The 24,782-nt window shown below is 39.9% G+C and overlaps 1 protein-coding gene across 2 annotated transcripts in view; it reads left to right on the top strand.

Moving 5' to 3' along the window:
- LOC117402888 (SH3 domain-binding protein 4-A-like) overlaps positions 1-23,809 on the top strand; it is a 37,904-nt gene extending 14,095 nt beyond the window's left edge. For both annotated transcript variants that reach the window (XM_034004493.3, XM_034004497.3), the window contains exons 2-5: positions 5,388-5,561; positions 6,170-8,520; positions 21,725-21,913; positions 22,515-23,809. In XM_034004493.3, coding sequence (XP_033860384.1) covers positions 5,441-5,561; positions 6,170-8,520; positions 21,725-21,913; positions 22,515-22,739 — 2,886 coding nt within the window. In that variant the 5' untranslated portion in view covers positions 5,388-5,440 and the 3' untranslated portion in view covers positions 22,740-23,809. The remainder of the gene's footprint in view (positions 1-5,387; positions 5,562-6,169; positions 8,521-21,724; positions 21,914-22,514) is intronic.
- The last annotated feature ends 973 nt before the right edge of the window (positions 23,810-24,782 follow it).

Below are 24,782 nucleotides of genomic sequence, written 5' to 3'. Positions count from 1 at the left end.
TGAACTAGCCCTGCATATTGACTTCTCAGAAAATTACCCTTGCAAACTAAATTCTCAAATCCAGGCCTTTTTATTTTGGTGGAAATCGTCAACAAACTACCATACATACCGTTGTTGAACACGCATCCATCAATTGCAGTTGTATGCAACAATTTCAGATTCAACAAGACATGATGAACGAGCAGTATGGGCGCACATTGAGCCAGTAATTAAGCACTTGAAGAAAAATCATGACGGAAATAGACACCCTACATATAATCAGTGACGGGCCTGTTCCTCAGTATTGTAATAAGACCATCTGAGCACAGTTCTATTCAAGTTTGGGTTCAAACATGTGACGTGGAATTTCACAGAAAAGGCGCACGGGAAAGGCGCTCCAGATGGGGTAAGGGGTATGGTAAGAAGAATGGCTGATAAACATGTAAACAGCAGCAGTGACCTGCAGTCTCCCAAAGATCTTTACGAGTTTCTCACCAACAAATCGAGTGCTAACAATGTCTGACATTACTCCAGTACGACAGGGTCATCTTCCATAGGGATGTCAGTTGTTTTTGTGAGAGCCCAGAGATCTGCTTCTGCTACAAACCAACCAAAGTTGATTTCATAACCAAAGACGGATCTCAAATTGAGAGCCCACAGCCCAGCAACGCTTCAGACAACCTCTTCTGTAGCTCTGCTGATAGTGAGGATGAAGAGGATACGTATATCGTAGGACGTTTTGTCATCGTCAAGTATGATGGTAAGCCATATGTAGGCCAGATAACAAAGATCCTTGATGATGAAGTAGAGGTGAATTGAATGGTGCAGCTTGGGAAGAGAAATGCATTTGTCTGGCCTGAGAGACTTTGATTGGGTACTATTCAGTCAGATGTATATCAAGTGAGACCTCAACATGGTCTAGAAATTTAATGATGCCTTCTTTTAGGACCTTTTAGATAGAATGTTTCTAGTTTTGTAAGAAATGTAATTAAATAAATGATCTTGTTTGTTTCTTATTTACCCATTATTGATATTCAAAATCCATTGCACTTTACATCAAATAGTTATTCCAATAGAAGAACATTAGGTTTTTATAGGCGATTTTTGTTTCTTGTGTTTTGAAAACAAGTTGTAATCAAATGTAATTAAATTGTCAAAAAAACACAATTCTCATTGTTATGTCCTTTGGTGTGACATTATTTCCTTTGGTGTGACATTATGTCCTTTGGTGTGATGGTCAAAAAGAGCCCACAAGCCATGTATGTTGTTGACTGAGTCACCTGCTTGGTTGACAAATATAATTTGCCAGAAATTTCCACAACTTTGGCTGTTTCTCTGACAAAAAAGCACTTGTGCTTGAATATTGTACCAAAAAAACACACTGCTTTCACTAAACTTGAAATTAAAATTAAAATATATATGGAAAATGCACCAGATACAAACTGAAAATCATCACCATTCTACTAATATTACATATTTATCACTCTTAATAATAAAAAAAATAGGAATTTCATGAAAATTTAAACTGGAACAAATATTTTCATGAAGTGTAGACTATACCATGTCACTCAATGTGTTTTCTTATCAATTTAAAAAATATATATAACGCTCAGTATGCTAATTCTCCAACTGATAAATCAACACTCTGCGTTTTGAGGTCCATCAATCAACCATTTATTCTAAATGACAATACATACTGCAGGGATGGAAATAAGATTACTATTGTGTAGCAGTTTGATCCATATCTGGGTTTAATAAGACACACCTGAGCTTGTTACCTACACACTGTGGCAAATCAAGCTTGTATCAAAACCTGGTGTAACAGATTCAAGACAAGCATGTATTTATTTAGTGCCCTGGGAATGTGAGGAACAAGCAGTGGCTGCAGGCAGGCAGCAGCAGTAGAGCTTCTCCTCACCGTTCTGCAATCATGCAAGAGAGGAAGAGGGAGCGAATAACACCAACCCCAATCCTGACCAGTACACCCCCTGCCTGCGGGTCAATCCTGGGCCTCTCTCAAGCAGTCCTGACCAGAACACCCCCTGCCTGCGGGTCAATCCTGGGCCTCTCTCAAGCAGTATACCTGCTATCTTCCTAGGCTCATATATTCAAGTGATCTTTCACTCCTCCATTTATTGGCTCAAAACACAAGCTAGGAAGTACCTGGCAAGTGCCTCCTATTGGATTAATGACCAGAGAGTCATGACAGGTGTTGACTAGGGGTGTTGGATTCTGTTTAATATCCTAAAAGTTAACGTTTAATACATATTAGGAATGTTTGTATCCAATCAGTAAAGCCATCATAAGAAGCCCTCCATCACTAATTCATAAATGACTGCAATATGCATGTGTACAGCATTTAATTGTTAATGGTAAATCCCTAATGTTGTGAATATGAAATATTTGAATATGAAATACATTTGTCACACAGTGTACATACTGGTTAATGCTTATCCTGTATTGGCCTGCATATTTTTGACAATGGTTAATCTAAGTATTAAACACTCAACAGTACTACATTTGGAATTACTAAAAGAAACTTAATAAATTCAATGAGAAACGTTTTTTCAATGAAGACATTGAGCGTTTGTGATTTTAATTTATTACATTTCTTTTAGTATTTAGAAAATTAGGCATACTTTTTATATGTTTTACACTGGGTTACATTTAAATGTAATAAACACAAACGTCTTCATCCTCTTCGCAGAACAGCTGTACAAACTGACTGGCAAAGTCAGCAGATCAAAATATGATATGTCATGAGAAAGGGGTTTGAGTCAGGTGAAATGGGCAACCGATTCTCCAACGCCCATCGCTCTGAATGTATTGATCAGACCCAACTCCTCAGATCACTGCCAAACAAGGCTGTCACGGTTGTGTTTGCTGTCATCCTCCCCTGACCGCACAAGACCTTCAGCCCAGGACCTGGGGGTCATTGACCATGCAGTGCTCAGTCACCTACTGTAGCTTTAACCCTTCATTAGTCAACTGTTCAGAGTTTTGAAAATTCTAAATATTACAGATGCAATTGTAATAATAATAATAATAATAATAAATAATAATAATACATATATACATTAAGTTTGAAACACTTTTTTTATATTAAATAACTTCTGAGTAGATTTAAACTTATAACAGAATGATACAGTAGCATACAGCATATGCAGGTCTGTTTGAATATATTGTGGTAGTCTAAAATTATACAAATAGTCATGTAGGGTATAACCAAAATGCTTATGTATTTGATTTCTACCTGTCCTTCAGACTTAATGATTGTGTGTTTTTTAAAGTTTTGGATTGAAATGGCACTAAGCCAGTGGTTCCCAACATTTTAAATGTAGGGACCACTTTGGTGTTTGGATTTCTCCCACGGACCACTTGTCACGCATTTTTTCACATCAGCATTTTGAAACTAAGTTGTATGTGTATATGCATAAGTACATATAGAAAGTAAAGTATTTATATAACGTACCTAACTTAATGAGATTCCTGGGCTTGAATCTTCACTACCAGGTCAGCAAGGAATGTTGATATTTTGCGCATTAAAGTTGCTGATGTCAAAGGTCTGGTTTCTTAATTCTTAATGCTTTGCAGATAAGTCTCAATTTTGCAGGTTTAAAAGTTTTTTTTTTTTTGGCTTGGGTCGTTCTCGGATCCCGTAAATGTAAATGCCAGTGCTCGTCCCCGCAACCGTTACCTCTTAGCAAATGAATCTAACCAAAACATTTGTAATGCAATGTATTATTCACCAACTTCGCTCGATATACATATAAAAACACCAGAATACGAAGACGAGGTGGGTGGGAAGCAATTTGAAGAAAAAAAAAAGCTTGGAGAGTGTACAGGATGTTACTTGCCACTGCTGGTGGGCTGTGATGTAATATATATATATATAATATATATATATATATATATATATATATATATATATATATATATATATATAATTTTTAAATACACCCATAATAAAAGAAAACAGATAAATGGGAAAATTCAGACTACATACATATCTTATAATAATATATCACATGGTTAAATCTATTTGTTGTGTTGCTTAGTAATAATAGTAGCACAACGTGTGATTGTGTAGAAATTGTTTTTTGCAAGAATTGCGTAACTGAATTTTGGGAGTTGTTTGCGGAGCACCTGGAGTTTACCACAGGTTGGGAAACCGTGCACTAAGCTAAAATTATCTGGCAAAAGTTGTCGGTTGGAAAAAGTTAATCAGCAACAAACAACTAAGTTTAAAAGTTGTACATAGTTATTTTGTAGTATTTAAAGGTGCCTAAAGTAGCAAAACCATTTGGGAAACAATCGTGGTTCAGTTTATAGTATAAAAAGGCATTTTTATTGACAGCGGCCTGTTAGATTCCTGCAATGTTGTCTTGTGAGGATTCCTGCTTGTTCCCCGCGGCGCCAGCTGTGTCTAAACCGCCCTGCATGTCTAGACATGGTGAGAAGCCACCATGTTCACTAATGTGATTTGTTGTGATGAAACCACAGAATGCATTTCCACTTCCAGAGCTGTTGTTTCCCTGGAATAGGTGCATTTCATTTTTTACGAAACCAAAATTGCAAACCTGTGTGTGTGCATAGACAAATTAAAACACATGTCAGGTTATAGTTACACAACATTCACTGCAGCACTGTTAATAGGGTGCATGGCCACTGCGGGTAGCCAGGGTGACTTTGAGCTGCGTTGTCCTCCGATGCTGTAGCTCTGAGGTGGCTGCATGGTGGGTCTGCAGTATGGGGGGATAAAAGCAATCGGCTGACGGCACATGCTTCAGAGGACAGCGTGTGTTTGTCTTCGCCGCTCCCGAGTCAGCGTGGGGGTGGTAGTGGTGAGCTGAGCCTAAAAATATTTGGCTATTCTAAATTGGGGAGAAAATTATAAAAAAAAAAAAAAAAGTCTGCTCTAGTGCACTGATATATATTAAGGATTATTGCCCACACTGCCAAACAGGTAGCAGTAAGAATCCAGGATGTGGTACAGAACAGAAAAGCCAGAGCACTTATGTGTGTGTTTGTGTTTTTTTTTTTTTTTTTTTTTTTTTTTTTAATTGCTCTTCCTGCAGTGATTTAAGAACCGATCTCAACCACAGTGCACTGGAGTGGCCATGAAAGGTACCTTATTTGAACAGTTGTGGCAACAAGTGAGGATGTATGCCACTTTTTTTTTAAACCCCACTACTTACTCTAAGTTGCAGAAGTCATCTTTTTTAACTGTGGATTGTGCCATTTTATCCATTGGTTTTGTGTGGCTTTACGTAATCAAGACCATGTATCCTCATTTAGGTTATAGGGGACAGAAATTTATCTGCTATGATAAAATGTATGCAACTGATTTTTCTAAATGTGTGACCGTTGATATGTTTGTAACATACTGGTTTATTTGATTTCCATAGATACAATGGGCATGGATGTGGAAGAATAGGACTGCAACTGGAAAGGATCAAATATGGCTGCTCAGAGAATCCGGGCTACGAATAACAACAACGTGCTCCCCCGCTGCAAATCAGAAGGCACCCTCATCGACTTGAGCGATGGGATACCTGAGCCAAGCTTCAGTGATGTCAAAGGTGATTCTACTTCGCTAGGCTTTTCATCTTGGTAATCTGCAGCTAACCAAAGTACCGTTGAAGTACTATTATGCAGTAGAAGTACTAAAAGCAAACAAAATGTAAATAATTAAAACCGCTTAAGATAATATCATACCAGTTTTAATTTATGAACAAACATCCCAGGGCACTTTTACGAAAAAATAATGCAATAAAAAGAGCTATAAATAAAAGGACACGTTAAATGTTTTAAACTTAGATTTAAAAAAATATGGATTGACTCGGCATTCTGAATTGAACCTGTTCCAAAATGAACTACATGCCGTCGAACCATACGTTTTTAATTGAGCTCTTGGAATTACAAGGAGACTGTTCTTGGCAGATCTCAAAGTTTGTAAGGAATAAGCAATTCAAATACGCAGGAACAAAACCATGGATAGCCTTGTAAGTGAGGAGCAAAACTTTTTAAAATTAAATACTTCACTGGAAGCCAATGTAGTGACCTTAAAACTGGGAAAATGTGAGAGGTAGACTTGGTGTCAGTAAGTTACGAAAACTAGAGACATGGAACCATATTTTAAAGCAAGAGCAAAGGCAGATTTAATATAAGCTGCTGCTTCTCATTGCAGTGCCTTCTCCGAGTGCCTTACTCCTGGATAAGTCTGCCTCATTTGGAAATGCACGAGAAGTTGTTGCCATCAAGGACTACTGCCCCACCAGCTTCACTACTTTGAAGTTCTGCAAGGGAGACCATCTGTATGTGCTGGACACCTCCGGAGGAGACTGGTGGTATGCCCACAACAATACTGAAATGGGCTACATCCCTGCTGCCTATGTCCTGCCGGTCAGCCATCGTAACTCCTCTCTCAGTGACAGCGGGATGATAGACATCCCCGGGGACAGTGCTGATGAGGGAGCCAAAGAACTTGACTTCCTTGGGGAGTGGACGGAGGTCATCGCAAAGCAGTCTACCAAGACGTACGAGAACAATCCCTTTCTGAACCGTTCCTCCACCAACCCCTTTCTCAACGGGGTTGTGCAGTCACCGCTCGATCAGAACAGTAGCGAGCAGACAGGTTTGAAAGCGGTGGACTTGCTTCTCTTTGACACCCTTTCCCCCAGCTCTTCCACCACCAACAGTTTCAGCAACAGCATCTTTGACAACACTCCCTCTAGTCCCAAGCTGGAAGTGTGCCAAGCGCTAAGGCGGGATAATCCTTTCTTCAGGAGCAAGCGTTCCTACAGCCTTTCGGAGCTCTCTATCCTCCAAGCCCAGTCCAATGCCCCTCCGACCTCCTCTGGGTTCTTCTCCGGTTTGAAAGCCCCAGCCCCAGAGCAGTTCCAGAGCAGGGAGGACTTTAGGGCAGCTTGGTTGAACCATCGGAAGCTGGCCAGATCTTGCCATGACTTGGACTCTCTTGGCCAGAACCCAGGCTGGGGTCAGACGCAACCGGTGGAGACAAACATAGTGTGCAAACTGGATAGCTGTGGTGGGGCCGTCCAGCTACCAGACACCAGCATCAGTATTCACGTACCTGAAGGCCACGTGGCTCCTGGAGACACCCAGCAGATCTCCATGAAAGCCTTGCTAGACCCACCGCTGGAGCTCAACACTGACAAGTACTCCACAGTGAGCCCTGTGGTGGAGATCAAGCTGAGTAACATGGAGATCAAGACCTTTATCACCCTGGAAATGAAAGTGTCTGTGGAGGTGAAGAAGGACAGCAGAAACACAGCTGATGTTGTCTGCGTTAGGAGTGATTGCAAAGAAGGGCCTTACTCCCCGATACCCCAAGCATACATCTATGGGGACACTGTGCAGGTGCAGCTAGACAACTTGGAGCCCTGCATGTACGTGGTGGTGATCGTTCAAGCACAGAATCTTACGCAACCCTCAACGGTATGGGATCATGTGGTGAAGAAAGTCACTCTTGGTGTGTATGGGCCTAAACATATCCATCCCTCTTTCAAAACCGTGGTGGCTATTTTCGGTCACGACTGCGCACCCAAGACCCTGATGGTGAGTGAGGTGGGGAAGCAGGCCCACAGTGCCCCTCCAGTGGCCCTACAGCTATGGGGGAAGCACCAGTTTGTGCTAGGGAGGCCACAGGACTTGAAAATCGGAATGTATTCCAACATGTCCAACTACGAGGTCAAAGAGAATGAGCAAGCCAGGATTGTACGGGGGTTCCAGGTGAAGCTGGGGAAAGTGAGCCGATTGATTTACGTGATCGCATCCCGCAACGCAGATGACCTATCGGACTTCACCCTCCGGGTTCAAGTGAAGGATGACCACGAAAGCATCCTAGCGCAGTTTTGCGTACAGACGCCTCAACCCCTGCCAAAAACAGGGATACGGACCACAGGGCAGAGGAGGTTCCTCAAGAAGAAAGAGGTAGGGAAGATTTTACTGTCGCCCCTCGCTGTAACAACTAAATATCCAGTGTTCCAAGATCGATGCATCACCAGCTTGAAGTACGGCAAGCTCCTCAAGACCGTGATGAGGCAAAACAAGAACCAGTACCTCTTGGAGTACAGGAAGGGAGATGTGATTGCGTTGCTTAGCGAGGAGAAAATCAAATTGAAAGGACAGCTGTGGACCAAAGAGTGGTATATAGGGTACTATCAAGGCAAAATAGGACTTGTGCATGCCAAAAACGTGCTGGTGGTCGGCAAAATCCAATCTAGCTTTTTTGGGTTTGATCTCACGACTACAATGCTGCTGGATCAGATTTTGAAACCTTGCAAGTTCTTGACGTACATCTATGCGTCAGTAAGGACGATGCTGATGGAGAACATCGGCAGCTGGAGGGCGTTTGCCGATGCGCTGGGCTACTACAATCTGCCACTGTCGTTTTTCTGTCGGACTGATTTGGACAGTGAGCCGGAAAAGGTGGCCTCGGTGCTGGAGAAGCTGAAGGAGTATTGCAACAACGGTGACGACAAAGAGAGGAAGTCCTTCCAGAAGTACCTCATGACAGTAAGTGCTCAGTTTTCACTATGCAATTGCAACCAGATACATTCTGCAAAAACACATCTAGTATTAGCCCAACTTGGACATAAAGGCTGTGGCAGTTTAGGACAAGACTGGAGAGAGAGGTTGATATAAGTCAGTTCAGGCAAGGAAGGGGCATGAAAGTCGAGGATTAGAAACTGAGGGGAGTAGCAACAGACAAAAGTACAGGTAGGCATAGAGGTGCTTATTGTATTGACCTCCCCATGGTGTTTCAAATACTCATTTAGCTGTCCTGAATGTACCCTAACTAGGTAATGAAATACTTGAATTGGCTTTCCTTACTTCGTTTTTTCATAGTTAAACCAAGCTTTATTCCTGCACTTTTTCAAGTAGTAATGCAAAATGATAGCAGGCATGCAGGCTTAGTAGAGATTCCCCTAACATCAAAAGAGAGAAAGAGATTCTCAATCATGTTCTCAATGAATTTGTTTAGTCTTATTATCAATACTTGCATTATCAGCAATACTCATGTTTACTGCTGCCAAGATGTTTTGTTACTGTTCTTCCCACAGACTGATTCGTCCGGAAAGAGATGGTAAGAGAGGGAAGCTATGCAATAGGAGTCTTATTTCCCTGCCACCCTCTATTTTGGAAGAGAGCATTGGTATTTACAATGGCTTTATTTTATAAAGCTGATGAGCAAAAAGCAGACAAAGTGTACAAGAGAGAAAGAGCTACGAACTAGGGAGAAAGTCACACTTAATGGGAGTTGAAACGTGGTTGTTTTATAATGTCTGACACATGCTGCCTGCTAGTTAGAAAGACCTTGGGAGTTCGGCTCTGTCTCCAAGGTCCAGTAAAACCTGTACAATCCGGCATCACTTGGGACCAGAAACCTGCTGGATTATAGAGTTACTGTGTAAACAATCTAGAAAAGGTAAAATAGCAAAATGATTTGAATGCTTTCAAATAGCAACTTTGTTACTGTACGTACATAGTATAATACATAATAATGCCTCAGAAAACTGTAAACACAACAATGACTTACAATCTTTACCTGTTATTAGCACATGTCTGTTCATACCATCCACAAACATAGAAAGATGTTCACCTGTTTGTACCTGTATGCAGGATTCGTGCTCCAATCAGGTTTTTTCCAATTTGCTTTTAAGTAGTGCTTTTATTTATTTATTTATTTTTCCATTTAGCTCTTTGTATTGCTTTTGAGATAAGCGCACATTTTCTTCAGAGTTAGTTGTGTGGAGGTTTAGACATTTTATTTGCTGTTTTAACAACTGCAGAATTCAGACTGGCGCAGACAAGACTTGTGAGTATATACGCAATGTCTTCTTTTTTTGTTTTTTATACTACTTTTTATACTCGTTTTAAACTTAGAAAATGTACATTGCTTTTAGGCAGAAGAGAGGGTATCACACCATTCATTTCAAAAGGGGTTTGATCAGGACCCAGAAATCTTGCCGCATTTCACAGAATGCCGCTATGTAGAGGGGCTGGTTTTACTGTATATAAAAGTTAACAGCAGCCGGAACCATTTCCATCCAACCCTCTCCCTTGCCTCAAGCCAAGGTCAGCTGGTCTGATTCCTTTGAGATCCACAGTCGCATTTCCAGGGGTAAGGAAGGGCTGTGTTAAACTATCTGGCAGAGTTCCAGTGCTGAACTGCCAGGGCAGTGATATGCAGCAGAGCTAAAATCAGGCTCTGTGGTTTGGATGTCAAAGCATCAACAGAGCATACCTGGTGGTTCTTGGTGAGTAACGTGAAGATGATCAGCGAGTGAGGAAAGACATAAAGATTGAGGAACGATAGGCCGGAGCAGTTCATGTCTTTACTCAGAGATTGATTTAAGTTAATCACACAGAACCATTATGTTTTCTGTTTATACCACGCGTAATTAACCATTTACTCATTATGATAGATTAAATGAAGTTTTTTGCCTTTGCCTTTGTTGCAGGAGCTCAAAATTCAGTGTTTGGCAAAGCCGCTATTGTGACGTCACACTCCTGTAAGTTGGCCAGTGAAATATGAAAACGAATTCAGCTTTGGAATAACAAATATACAAAGCTCTTATCAACTGACTTGAAATAAATACATTTGAATAAAAACACATTCATTCCTGTTGAAACTTCAGTTCAGCTTTCAAATATTCTGTTTGATAGATGTGTAAGAAATAAAATCTGCTAGTCGATCCCCTTGTTGACCTTTTTCACTACGATACATTTCAGAAGGAAACTGAAGTTTCAGCATGAGTAAATGTGTTTTTATTCAAAAAACAAGTTATTTATAAGGGAGTTCATCTTTAAAGCTGCAATCCTATCAATGTAAACGGTGATTTCTGTTTACCACATAGCTCTGCAGTTTACCCTTCTGAGCACCAGACTCATTTCAGTTTGTAGCTTCCTCCCTGAAGCCTTCCCTTCATTCTGCCACTTTTAAACACTGCGACCTGCAGCAGCAGGAGGTTGTTAATGTAATTACCAAGCTCTGCTGTAGCTCTGCAAAGCAAAACAAGAATGTTAATTTTTATTGAAATGGTGTTTTGGTTCTACTGATAACATATTAAAAACTGGAGAGCCTATGTTTCAACCTGTAACTTCTTCTAATCACAGTATGAGTCACTACACCTTTAATAATACAAATCCAATCCCCATTTAACTACCTCTGTGGCAATTACTGCAGGCTCTGAAGTACGGTTTATTTAAGTACCAGATTAAATAACATCCTCTGAGTTTGCTTAGTAATTAGACCTGTGGTTTGTTTGCTAGGTACAGTATAAGATCAGCCGTCAGGCTTGGGGAATGGTCTAATTATGCCTTGACTGACCGCTGTGCTCTCTGCTGGGTTTAAATGGGGGGGGGGGGGACTGTTTTGCTGGTCCTTTTTTAACTTTTAAAAGATTGTAAGATACACATATTATCAATATACTGTAGGACTACATAATCCAGGAAGGAGGACAAGAGAAAGTCTTACTAGTGTCAGCTTCTCCTGAAATGTGTTCAGTGCGATTTCCCTTTCCAAGTGTACTGCCCAAAGCAAACTGCTTATTTTTTTCCCATTTCAAATTGTCTGCTGTGTACAGGGGAGAACATGCTGGGAACACGCTGCCAGGTTTATTTCGCTGCAATGAGGTGGTTTCCTGCTGGCAGCTCTATCCCTACCGAGTACACTGAGCCACAGGGCATCCATGCAGTGCTTGCACAATAATGAAAGCTGCTTTAGCTGTCTGGAACAGACTCTTACTTGCTGTGGTCTCGCTCAGTATTTATATTGAACTTGTGGCGGGGGGTTGTTGATAGTTTGGATGTGATGTTTTATCAGCTGCACACTCGTCCATTATACTGGATACTCATGTGGGATGTCCAGACTGTTTGTTTGTTTGTTTGTTTGTTTGTTTGTTTGAGAACAAGTTTTTAAAGTGTTGGTAGTCGGGTGTAACAGTTCATCGTGTATACTTTCTTTGCACTATGTATTGTATCGTATTAGAGGAATATATTGTTTCTATTGTGACCTGAAAGCTCAACATAGCTTGAATGAAAAAGTGGGTTTTATAGCTGGTATACATACTTTACTTGGCTCATGTCACTTTTGTATTTTAAACACAATAGTCTGTCATGAAATATCATTTGATCTTATTTACGTATCATACAAGTAGCCCATCAAGACCATCACATGTATCGTGATAGGGTCATTCCATATGAAATCAATCACCAAAAACATCGACCTCCTTTGGTTTGGATAAAAAATGTCCATGCATGTTTAAATTGTAGGTCTGAGTGACCTCCCATTCATGAGATACAGGTCATCAAAGCTTGACCTGATTTGGACACCCACCCTACCTTTCGATGGTCATAACTTCCTCCATAATTGACGTTGAAAGCTGGTGTTCGTGTCGTTTTAAAGCTCTCAAATAGAACTATATATTCATTATAACAAAATTGATGTGAAATGCAAGATAAAGTTGTGTGAATCTGTGACTTGAACTCACCCAGGTCAAATCGCCTAACCTTGGATTTTTGTCAGTTTGATAGATTGTAGCTTAGACACTTATCTACATTTCCTGCATGTTTCATTTTGTGCCTGCCATTGGTTGAGGCACAGCACAGGGTTGAATACAGAGTGTCAGGTGAATCTTCTAAGTGAAGTGAGTACGCACCTAATACAATTAAACAAATATTTTGTTGTAATCAAGTATACCTGTTAAATTGAAGCTGCAGTGAACTGGTGCAGTGGTAAGTCATGTTAGTTTATTAACCAATTTGGCCTATTAACACATGTGATTAGTGTAGCACAGGTGAATTAAATACAGATCAATACGGAAATGTGCCCTTTATAAAGTGAAAAACAAGAAAACCCAACTAATAACTCAACTAAGGTGTGTCCTTAAACATGGTACTCTTCCAAAAAACATGTATTATACTTATCTGTTTAACATTCTTGACATTACATGTTTGTAGCTAAAATTATTGCAGTTTTGCAGTCTATTTGATTTTGAAGACAATTTGTTGCATAAATGGCTAGTACTTCCAATGACTTTCTTGGCGTTAAAGACATCAAAGCATGCTGTGATCCATTTGCAAAGCATCGTGGAGTGCGCCACACTAAAGGTCGCACCTTAACAAAGAAGCAGATCAAGGACCACCAGAAGCTGAACTTTGTGTATGGCAAGAAGTTATGTTACCCTGGTATGAAGTTGCTAGCCCATCGTCCTCCTGACCAAGACCAAACATCTTCAACACACAGTGACCCCAAGGAGTCTCGTACCAGAGAATCCAGCCCTCATGCTGTTCAAGACGAACAACCTGAAAGCAATTACATTTTCAAAGCTGAAAAGAAACATGAGATTTCACAAATAAACAAGGCCTTGGAGGCAATATAAGAATTTCCACTGAAGAAAACGAAATTGTCACAAGGAATATGCAGTGCGGAAGGTAAAGACGGTCGGTGAAGCAATGAAGTGAAAGCCAAGAGAGGTTTTCCCATAAACAGAAGTGGAAGACCGTGAAACAATCAAGGAGCAGGTTCAGGCATATCAAGAAATGACGGCCCAGCTGAAGGAAAGATTTAATTCAAATGTCAGTCAAAGTCAGAAAGTTCATATTTTGATAGCTGTCCTAGTCTTGGTCTATACAGAGGACTGCTGCTGAGTTTGGTGCTACCTACCACTTGTCCAGGACAGCCAAGGCTTTAAGGGAAGAGAAGGGATGCCTATCGGAGCCAAATCCAAAAATTGGGGGGAGAACTCTAACAGAGGAGATTGCTCAAATGGTAAAATTGTTCCACAAGAGGGAAGATGTTAGTCGACTCATGGCTGGAAAGAAAGATTTTGTTTTTGTTTACAATAAAGAGTCGTGAAGGAGGGAGCACCAACAAAAACGGCTTGTTCTCTGCAATCTTTCAAGGGCCTATCGTTTCTACAAATTACAGCATCCTGACATTAAGATTGGCTTCTCCAAATTTGCAGAACTGAAACCAAAGATGTGTGTATTGGCAGACAGTAGCAGTACACATATTGTGTGTGTCTGCACAACACACCAGAATGTAAAACTGATGTTCAGTTGTTCTAAGCTTCCACAACTGAGTGCCAGTACAGACGTGTCATTGAATCACTATTGGCATTACTTCTCATGTGTTCCCTATCTAACATCATTTGCCACTTAGGAAAGTGTGGAAATTAGTCCATCACTTGAAGATTTCAAGAGTTATCTACAAATGCTCTTTCAAGGTAGCCTGGTGGACGCAGTGGAGTATCGGAAGTGGACTACAACTGACAGATCCTCCCTTCACGTCGTCCAGATCAATTTGCTGTAGACATGGGGGATCTGCTGACATCAGTGGAGCCAACAACTGCAACAGGAAGGACATACACCCTGAGAGACGAGGAGATGCCAAAGCATCAAAAGCCTTGACAGAGTGGCTACGAAGGAAAAGGGCAATTTAAGCATAGATGAGTGGTAAGTTGTGTTGCATGCAGACCTGACAATGAAATACCTACATTTCCACCACTTCTAACAACACGTTTTCCAGGCTCAGTGATTAATTGGATTTCAACTATGGTAATTACAGCTCCTGGAGAAGCATCACTTAAAATACCAAACACACGCTGACAGAAGTACCACTGGTGGGGACAAAATTGAACGTGCACAATTCAGTATTGATTTATATTTAATTCACCTGTATTTGTTTGTTTTAGCCAAAAATAGGGCACCTTGGTTAATTCATTAATATATTAATAACTGTTACAACTGCACCAGTTCACTGCAGCTTCAATTTAACAGGAGAGGAGAGTATACTTGATTTGTAAATAAATATTTTTGTTTATTAGGTGTGCAATCACTTCACTTAGAAGATTCACCTGACACTCACAAAATGAAACTTGCAGGAAATGTAGTAAGTGTCTAGGCTACAATCTATCAAAAACTGACAAAAATCCAAGGTTATGCGATTTGACATGGGTGAGGTCTAAGGTCACAGATTCATGCAACTTTTTTGTATTTCACATCAGTATTGTATATAAATCTATTTGAGAGCTTTAAAACGACACCAACACCAGCTTTCAATGTCAATTATGAAGGAAGTTATGACCATGTAAAGGTAGGGTTGGTGTCCAAATCAGGTCAAGCTTTGATGACCTGTATCTCATGAATGGGAAGTCACTCAGGCCTACAATTCACAGTGTAACCATTTCTTCCAAAGACAATACCATGTGCAAAAGTTCATCAAAATCAGAGGCGGTCAAGTGAAAAAAGGGTGTTTTTTTTATTGATTTCATATGGAATGACCCGATACGTATTGTATCGTGATACAGATTGTATTGCGACCTGCATATCATGATACAAATTGTATCGTGACATCAGTGTGCTGTTACACCCCTAAAAGAAAGGGTCTTGAATACTTTGTCAATCATCACAACATGTTGGTTTCTCTGCAATGTTGTTGAACTCAAGTTAACTTTTGGTAAAAGGTATTGTGTAATAGTTTGTAATCTTTCAATTGTTTAGTAACATATCAGGATCCAATTAAGGGGTCAGTTTAAACTACTTCAGTTTAAACTACTGTTCAGTATTATTTACAGGGTTTGGAGATTCACAACACTGAATGCATCTATTTATAGCATAGTAACAATACACAATGGGAGGGGGGGGGGAGGTCAGGACAGGATGAAGGTGCCCGTCTCTCTCTCTCTCTCGCTCTCTCTCATACTGTCCGATTTGTCCTCTGAATGACCTTGGTGCTAAACCTTGCTTCTGTTTCAAAGGGATTGATCTTGGTATCGAGAGGCACCTTTTTAAAAATGCAAAAAAAAAAAAATCTTTACAAAGATTACATTTAAATACAGGGATATTAGCAGATTCACTCATTCCAGGTTTTAATTAATGGGGGTTTAGTGATTCGCCTGTACAGACTCACAAATATAGGCTATGTTGTTGCAGAGGCAGCTATTGCTTACAGCACTGAAGGTTGCTTGTTGTAAGAATTCAAAGTCCCCATTGGAACCTGTTAGAAGTAACTACAGTTAGAATGTCTCGCATGTCAATGACAAAGCATTCTAAACCACAAAATGTTCTATAAACACAGATTTAAGATGTTAATATCATGTTTCAAGTTTGCACTGCTGAAATGGAGGTCATGAAAGAACAAGCATGTGAAGAAAACACATGTAAACCTATACAAGAAGCTTAAAATCCAAAGTGTGCTTTCATTTTGTTTATCGAAATGAAAAAAAAGAAGAAACAAGATGTCTATCGCATGTGATTTGTGAAATATGCTGTAAAGAAATTTAACAATTATTATTACATTTCTTAGCAGACGCCCTTATCCAGGGCGACTTACAGTTATTACAAGATATCACATTTTTTACATACAATTACCGATTTTATACAGCTGGGTTTTTACTGGAGCAATCTAGGTAAAGTACCTTGCTCAAGGGTACAACAGCAGTGTCCCCTCCCCTCCCCTCCCCTCCCCGATTGAACCCACGACCCTCCGGTCAGAAGTCCAGAGCCCTAACCGCTACTCCACACTGCTGGTAATGCAACCAATCTTTCCATCTACTTGAGAAGATGCAAGATATTAATGGAGATTGCAAGTCTGCACATTGCAACTTTTGCATATAAACAAAACAATGTTGATCGCATTACTGGATTATACTGTTATATACAAAGGAAATGTTTCATACTGGCATATGTTTTTAAGATACTGTCTATTAAGCCAATTAAAACATTTCAACAGCTGATATCTATTTTGTACTTGTTTACATTACTACTATTACAACAAAAAATAATTTAACAAATTTCCAATATCAGACATTTTATTATTCATGTTTTAGTAATTGTCAGCAGTGTGGAGTAGTGGTTAGGGCTCTGGACTCTTGACCGGAGGGTCGTGGGTTCAATCCCAGATGGGGGACACTGCTGCTGTACCCTTGAGCAAGGTACTTTACCTAGATTGCTCCAGTAAAAACCCAACTGTATAAATGGGTAATTGTATGTAAAAATAATGTGTAAAAAAGAATGTAATTGTATGTAAAAAATAATGTGATATCTTGTAACAATTGTAAGTCGCCCTGGATAAGGGCGTCTGCTAAGAAATAAATAATAATAATAATAATAATAATAATAATAATTGTATCATCATATGTATAATGTGGGAACCTATGCCGTGAGAGGTATGTATTGTATCACTGTGAACCCAAAGATACACATACCTATTAGTTACCACAGTGGATAGGTAACAAGCTCAGGTGTATCTTATTTAACTTTAACACCAGGAACTGATCAAACTGCTATGCAGTGGGAGGCTTATTTCCATCCCTCAAATAACAGTAGTTTGTCTGCAGATGTATCTTCTAATATTCAGGGTCTTATCAGCAACTTGTCCTTCAGGAGATTTTCATTCACAAAACCTGCTTTGTAAAGAATCTTGCAGACTTGTAAATCTTGTATTCCTGTTTTTGTACGAAGAGTTATCTGTATGAAAAGGTTTGCTCCATTTTTTTTTAAAAATAGAGAAAATAACTTTTTTCATGCTCACACAGCAGATTAAATACATTGTTACGCATACAGATTTTGTTTGTTGTTGATTTTGGTGGATCCAGTAATATGTTTTGTATAAATCTTTTCTTTATAGGGAGGTATTATACTCTCACCAAGCAAAAAATGATGAGCAGTTAATATCACCAAATACATTGCATAATATGATTTGAAAATACTGTCACCAGAGCCAATGACCTACTCTTAGCCATCATTCTGGTACAATGTATACAATAAATATTGTATATTACTCTGTTCTGTGCTATTGATTCATTAAATTTATTTTGCTGAATTGTGAACTGGAGGATCAAGCTGTCTGTTATTAGCAGCCCTTCTGCTTGCAGTGCTGCCTCAGTCGTGTCTCACTGGGAATGGAGGCTTGTATGGGAATCCGATGAGTCGGCTGTCAGTCGTGACAGATGGCATGAAATATGGCCCATCCAGAAAGGCAGGCCTTTATGCAAAGTTATTATTTTTAGCTTTTTGGTTTTTATTACTGGCTCAGCTGATTCAGAACTTAGAGGTATTTTTTTTTATACTAGTACAGCATCAGCACATCCACAGCAATCTGAATTCCCAGTGCGATGTGCTGGAACATTCTCTTCCTGGATAAATAGTTTCAGCAAACAGAAACCGCAGCGAGAGGTGTATTCCAAAGCATTGCTCCACCCTTTCAATGTCACACCCGTCTTGTCAGTAACCCATTTTAGAAACACATTTTCATGTGGGTAAAATACATTTTTCATCTTTCTTTTTAGTATTCCCCTTTCCCTTGCCCTTTTATTTGACTCTCCTCCTTGCCTGTGTGACCTGCTTTGACTGTCTAGTACATGCAAAATCAGCACACACACATTCACCTTAATGGGACTTAAAAGATTCTTGTGTTTTGTCCCACCATCATTTTGACCTCTGCCTTCTTCATCATGCTTTTGCACAGCTCTCTGTTTCTTAGCAGTAGTTGGAGTCTGTCGTGCTGCTTTCTAACAGGGTCCAAGACAGCATGCTGGGATCGCACCAGAAATGTTTCAAATGAATAATGAATACCAGGGGTGAGCCCCTGCTGTGCAGAACATTACTGGCTCTCCAGCAAGCACCTCTGCTGCAAAGCTGCTCTGCACCAGCTGCAAGGAAACCCATTGTTGGTCACAATGGCTGACTCTAACACAAAGGCAGAGCCACATTCACTGGGTTGCTACTGGCAACTGGTACAAGCGATTTATTTTACCCATTGAGATGCAGGTTTGTCACAAAGGACGATTCAATGGCAGCATCAGTATGCAAGATACTGTAAATGCAGTCATAATTAAATGAGAATCCCAGGGGAGCTTGCCTGCTGAAAACCTGGGTCTATGATCATACGAATAATGCTGGGGGTCAAGAGGCAAGGCAAGGCAGGCTTGAGTTTGAATCCTGCTCCGGTCAAATGCTGGTCAATAGGGGGTCTGCAGGGTACTCATTATTCATACTCCTATTGCCTTTAAGAAGTATTTATCGGCAGGTATCCAATTAATTGATTTCAAAATAAAAAAAATAAAAAAAAACTGTCTCCCTCATGTTTTCAATTGAGTACCAGTCAATGGCAATTAACTTCAGCATTGAGTGTTTTAAAAGCCCATGTAAAAAAATAAATAAATAAAAATCAAAATCTGACTTTTCATTGTCAGTTTACATCCTCGGTACGGCACTACGCTCCAGATGAGAGGAAAAAAAATCTTCAAGTGGCCTTTTTAAAAAAAAAAAAAAAAAAGGACAGAAGTTAATTGCCATTGATTTGTTTTGAAATCAACATGTTATGAATGGATTTATTGGGTACCTGCCAATTTTTAAATACTTCTTAAAGACAATACGAGTATTCTGTACACCGCCACTAGTCAAATGCTAGCCTCCCCATGCACATCTATGTATTCTACATTTCAAAACAATTTGGAACAATCTTGCTTTCTCATGTGTTTTTTTTTTCTTTCCAATTTCAATTTCAAATAAGCTTTATTGGGATTAAGAGTATTCAAGTTTTTCCAAAACAATTCCAGTTAACACAAGAACTCTGTGCATGTTAAACGATAAGAGATCCACACAGAATGTGCCGTGTTTCTAAACTGTCTCTACTAGGCTGGGACGGGTACAGCTACATGTTCAGCAGAAAGTTCTGCTGTCTTCTTTACCTCTCATGATGATATTTGAAGCCTTTTTTCATCTTGTAGACTTGAGAATGTCTGTACTTGGCCAGGATTTGCCATTGCGTTGTAATTTTCACGCTGTATTTTTCCAGGGTACATTATGTCTTTAGGGCTCAGTAATGTTCATGTATATTTTATTTGTATGTCACTCTACCAGTGTGACATAACTATTTTTTTGTTTGTTTGTTTGTTTTAAGGCGTGTGTGATTTCATTGTGTGCTAAATGCCAGGTGGCTAGTGCCATATTTATTTCTGGGGGTTGATTCTTACTTTTTTTCTTACTGATTTTAGATAGCTCCACTACTTCAGTGCTATTTTCTGCCCTGTAGGAATTCTTAATGCAGAATATATAGTATGCTGGACTTCTGCCCCGTTTACTGTAAAAAAAAAAAAACTTCAAAACTTCATTACCATTCAAAAGGACTGGCAGAATAACACTGTGCAGCTTTATCTTACTGGTGGTTTCGTGCTATAAAGCATAGAAAGCCACTAATTGGTGCAGTATATTGTCAGCAAGTGTGAACTGGTATTCCTTTCCCTGAGACCTGGCGTTTTGTCTGAAAGAGCCTGTGTTTTAAACTACTGCTCTAGCAGGGTTCTCTTTAGGGGACAACAGAACCAGATCGTCAGCAGTGAGCAGACATTTTATATCAGTGCCATCCAGAGCTAGCCCAGGGACAGAGTACTACTCTGACTGCTTAACTCCAGATAAGTTCTTCGACTGCATCCTAGCACTATTGTGTCATGCTTGTGACTCAGTAGTGTGTGCGTCAGACATCAATTCCAACCGACCTCTCGTAGGAATGCTGCTTTCATTGCATCCACACACACACTGGGCAACGTGGTTAATGTCACTTTGGGGCTGAACAGCAATGCTGGATAAAAGGTGTACAACAGTGAATACATATATATGGGCTGTGTTCTCACGCCATTTACCACAGTGCTAAATATACACAATTTTTGCAAAATGAAAGACAAACTGCTAGAATTACTTAAGGTGCATGTACAGCCATGGGTGGAATGTGGCCATTCTCTAATATGCATTCAATTAACTAATTCGGGAAGGGCCACATTCCACCCATGGTTGTAGGGATGGCTTTAACTCCATCCTTGCCAAATTTACATTCATAAAAAAATCTAACTTTACTAAAGCTGAAACCACACACACAGACTATTTACAAGGCAGGCTTCTGCCCTGCCACACTGTTCTGTTAAGATTTGTAATATTTTTTTTTAATTACTAATCTGAATGAAACTATAATCTGTGCCATCCTATCACAATGAAATGCAGGCTGACAGCAGCTGTCGAAACCAAACTGCAATATCACATTGCAGCTGTCTCTGTGTGTTATTCAAAATGTTGTTACTGTTTTTATGCAAGTGCCAAAAAACAACATAAAGCAAACACATTAGTACAGTACACTATTTAGAAGAAAATTCGTAATCTGATCCTGTCCCAACTGGTTGGGATCAGCCGGAGTCTCCTGTAAATGTTTTTAAATATGGATCACAGATTCTACCAAGTTTTGTTATTTTTTATATTATGTTAATTTAGTTAGAGACATTGCATTTGTGGGTATATCAAAATAACCAAAAGGAAACTTGGCAAAATTATTCAGCAGTGTAGATAATGGGTTCATGCTGCACTACTGTAGCTGCTTCCTGCCTTCGGATGTGGGGCAAAGGGCACTCGCCTGTGAACACCCCGGCTCTCTCTCATTCCTGCAATTCCTGAGATTCTTGCACGCTGCCGGCTGGGAACAGTTAACTTTTCCAATTCTCCTGCCTTCTCGCATCCCGCTGCCCTTTTTTGTATTCAACTCTCTTCGGTATTGTTTGAAAATGAAACAGACACTGCAGCTGACCTCATGCTCTTCCTTCACACAGCCTCGCTGGCAGATCCCAGAGACTCGCCTGAATCGAAGCACGACTCCGTGTTGCCAGTACCAAAAGATGCTGGCTCTCGTGAAGGTATTTTCTAACGTACACTCTCTTCCCCGCAGGCCTTGCTGAAGATAGACTGCCAGGGCCTGGTTGCCCGGCTCATCCAGGACTTCGTGCTGCTCACCACGGCTGTGGAGCTGGCTGCGAGGTGGAGGGAGCTGGCAGAGAAACTGGCCAAGGTCTCCAAGCAACAGATGGATGCCTACGAAGCTCCTCATAGAGACAAGAACGGGGTGCTCGACTCGGAGGTAGGTCTGAACCAAGAGGAGCCAGCCGACTGCATTTCCAGAAAAGGAAAAACATAAACTATTTTATAGAATGTACAGCGCAGGGGTGACCGCAACAAAGCTTGTAGAGGCAACACAATGTGCTCCATGGGAGTAGTGCAAAGCTCAAGATATATGCGATCTACCTCCCCCCCCCCACCCCCACCCCCCCAAACAAACTTTGAGAAAACTAGCCGTAAAATGTAGGTGTGCCATCTATACATAACAACATTTTTACATATATTCAACTGTGATGAAACTTTCTTTAACACAAATGATTAAGTGTCCGTATCTGTGCTTAGTCGTGTCATACTTCAATTTTTACATGCACATACTGACAATTAAACTGTTTTTTTAAATAAATAGATAGATAGATAATTGCATCCGATAGGTAATAATAAACAAGGATTGGTTGCTTCAAACAAATTTAAACATTATTTTGTATAGAGATATAAGTTACTTTTTTCCAGGACACCTCATTCTTTAATTTACAGCTCTGGCGAGGACTGACATACAGGCTCCACAAGAGTGTATATTTGAAATGAAAAAGATCTCTTAGTGTGTCTCCCTCCCTCCCTCCCAGGCGATGTGGAAGCCTGCCTATGACTTTCTGCTGACCTGGGCTGCCCAGATGGGGGACAGCTACCGCGATGTGCTCCAGGAACTCCACATGGGGCTGGACAAGATGAAGAACCCTATCACCAAGCGCTGGAAGCACCTGACCGGCACACTCATCCTCGTCAACTGCCTGGATGTCCTGAGAGCTTCAGCCTTCAGCCCGGCCGCACAGGATGACTTCGCCATTTAACACCCCGGAACACTCCAGAACACTCTGCCAGGGACTCAATATTCATTTACTATTTCAAATATTTTAAAAGCCTTTTTTTTTTTTTTTACCCCTCCCTAAAGATATTTTTTTGTTGTTGCCCAACCATTTCTAATAAATCCTACTGACTGAACAAAATACTTAGAATGCCCAATACAGGGCTTCCTCTTTTATTTTATTATCTGACTTACACAGAAAAAAAAACAGTGAAAAATTGAAAATGGCGAATTAGTGACGGGCCCTTATACAGGACGATATAGGCCTTGTGCAATTTACTGTCAACATGGCCCAGCAGTGAATTATCAAATGGTGAAATACCCAGGGGTCACACGCCTCCATCGAGAATTTGGGACAAGTCCAGACCTGGGAGGTGGTCTGCTTTACCCCTTGCTTATTAAATATCTTGTCATCCCTGAATAAATAATCACCATGTCGTTCAACTAGTCTGTTAGTCGGTTGCTGTTGCAGAAACACATTTTTTGGGGGGGCTAAAATGAACTAATGTCCTAAGTTTAGAAATAATAAAATAACTTTGTTCAATGACAGACAGTTTGACGAGGAGTCTCTCAGTGGCATTGAAGACTAGGGGGTGCTGTTACTCGAGTAATTACCTTTTTAAGAGGTATTTATCGGCAGATATTAAATAAATCTATTTATTAATGTGTTGATTTCAAAACAGAAAAGCTGACCTCCCCTCACATTTACAATTGAGTACCAACCAATGGCAATTAACTTCCACATTAAGTGTTTTAAAAGCCAATTGGAATATAATTTTCTTATCACCCTGGGTGCTGACATTTTTACTTCTGTACTATCTTATCAAAGCTGTAAACTGACAATGATATGTTGCTAAACTAGCAAATGCAACTGATTCATGACGTACATGTGACCTTTTCTTTACCCTCGAGCTACCGCCGTGGAAACTGGGATGTATTTCTTTGAGTTTAATCGGCGGTTACATTTTGCCCAGGATTACAATCCCAAAATTCACTCCAGAGATGACACGTTTCTAAAAAAGTGAAAAAAAAAAAAAGATTTCCTATCAAAATTATGAGACAGGTCAGACAAATATAATGGTCTGGAATCTAAATGAGTTTTAGTTAGTTTGGTAATGGCAGGTTCTATATTAAATCACACTGTCAGCTTGTTATTGATTGATACTCTGCAAACAAGGGAAACTGAGGGACCACGTTATTTTGTGTTAATTAACACGTTTTGTATCATTTCATTAATACCTAATTACAAATTTCATAAAGGTAGTTACTCTGAAAATACGACTATCAGCATGCCCATATTGAAGACATTGAGAGAGACTTCTAGTCGAAACATTTGTCATTGAACCTTAAGTTTCTTTTTGCATTTCTGCATCACTGGTAAATTCTACTCAGGGTATATGGGATGGGTTGCTCCTTATTAAACGTGTTTGAAGAGGGACAGATATCTGTTCAGAGGATCCAAGATATTTATTGAGTAGTGGGGTAAAATGGATCCTACTACCCTCGGACATTCTGCAATTATTTATCAGTAAAAATACTTGTCGGATGCTCGTAATAATATATATGAAGAAATTCATAGAAAACCACAAAAAAGAAGAATCAGACAAATTTCAATTTTCTTTTTCAGTACACTGATTTGTTGGTTTTGTGTGTTTTTAAAAAAAAAAATCTGCCTCTCATTTTGCTTTACTGGTGGAGTTACCTGCACTCTCTGTAGAAGGAAGATGATCGAATAGTTCATGACAATGAACTGCTTTTTACAACTGCGTATTTGTATGTTTTTGTACTGAAGCTTGCTTAAAGAAAATGAAGATTTTTTGACCTTTTTTAGGCTATATGCTTTTTTTACAATTCCTGTGATAGCAGTGCCATAAACTATAGAGAAAAATAACATTGAGCCTTTCTGATACTTCTGTAGCCTCTGTTTCAAAGCTTTTTTGTACAAATTGCAGAGAACAAAATGACAATCAGTTACATTTTCTACAACAGACTGGAGATGATTGCATTGGTATGTATAACAGGAAATCCC

This window comes from Acipenser ruthenus, chromosome 10 (assembly GCF_902713425.1).
Source record: "Acipenser ruthenus chromosome 10, fAciRut3.2 maternal haplotype, whole genome shotgun sequence".
Classification (NCBI taxonomy): Eukaryota; Metazoa; Chordata; class Actinopteri; order Acipenseriformes; family Acipenseridae; genus Acipenser; species Acipenser ruthenus.
Note: the sequence above shows the minus strand (reverse complement) of the source record. Positions and strands in the feature narration are given on the sequence as shown.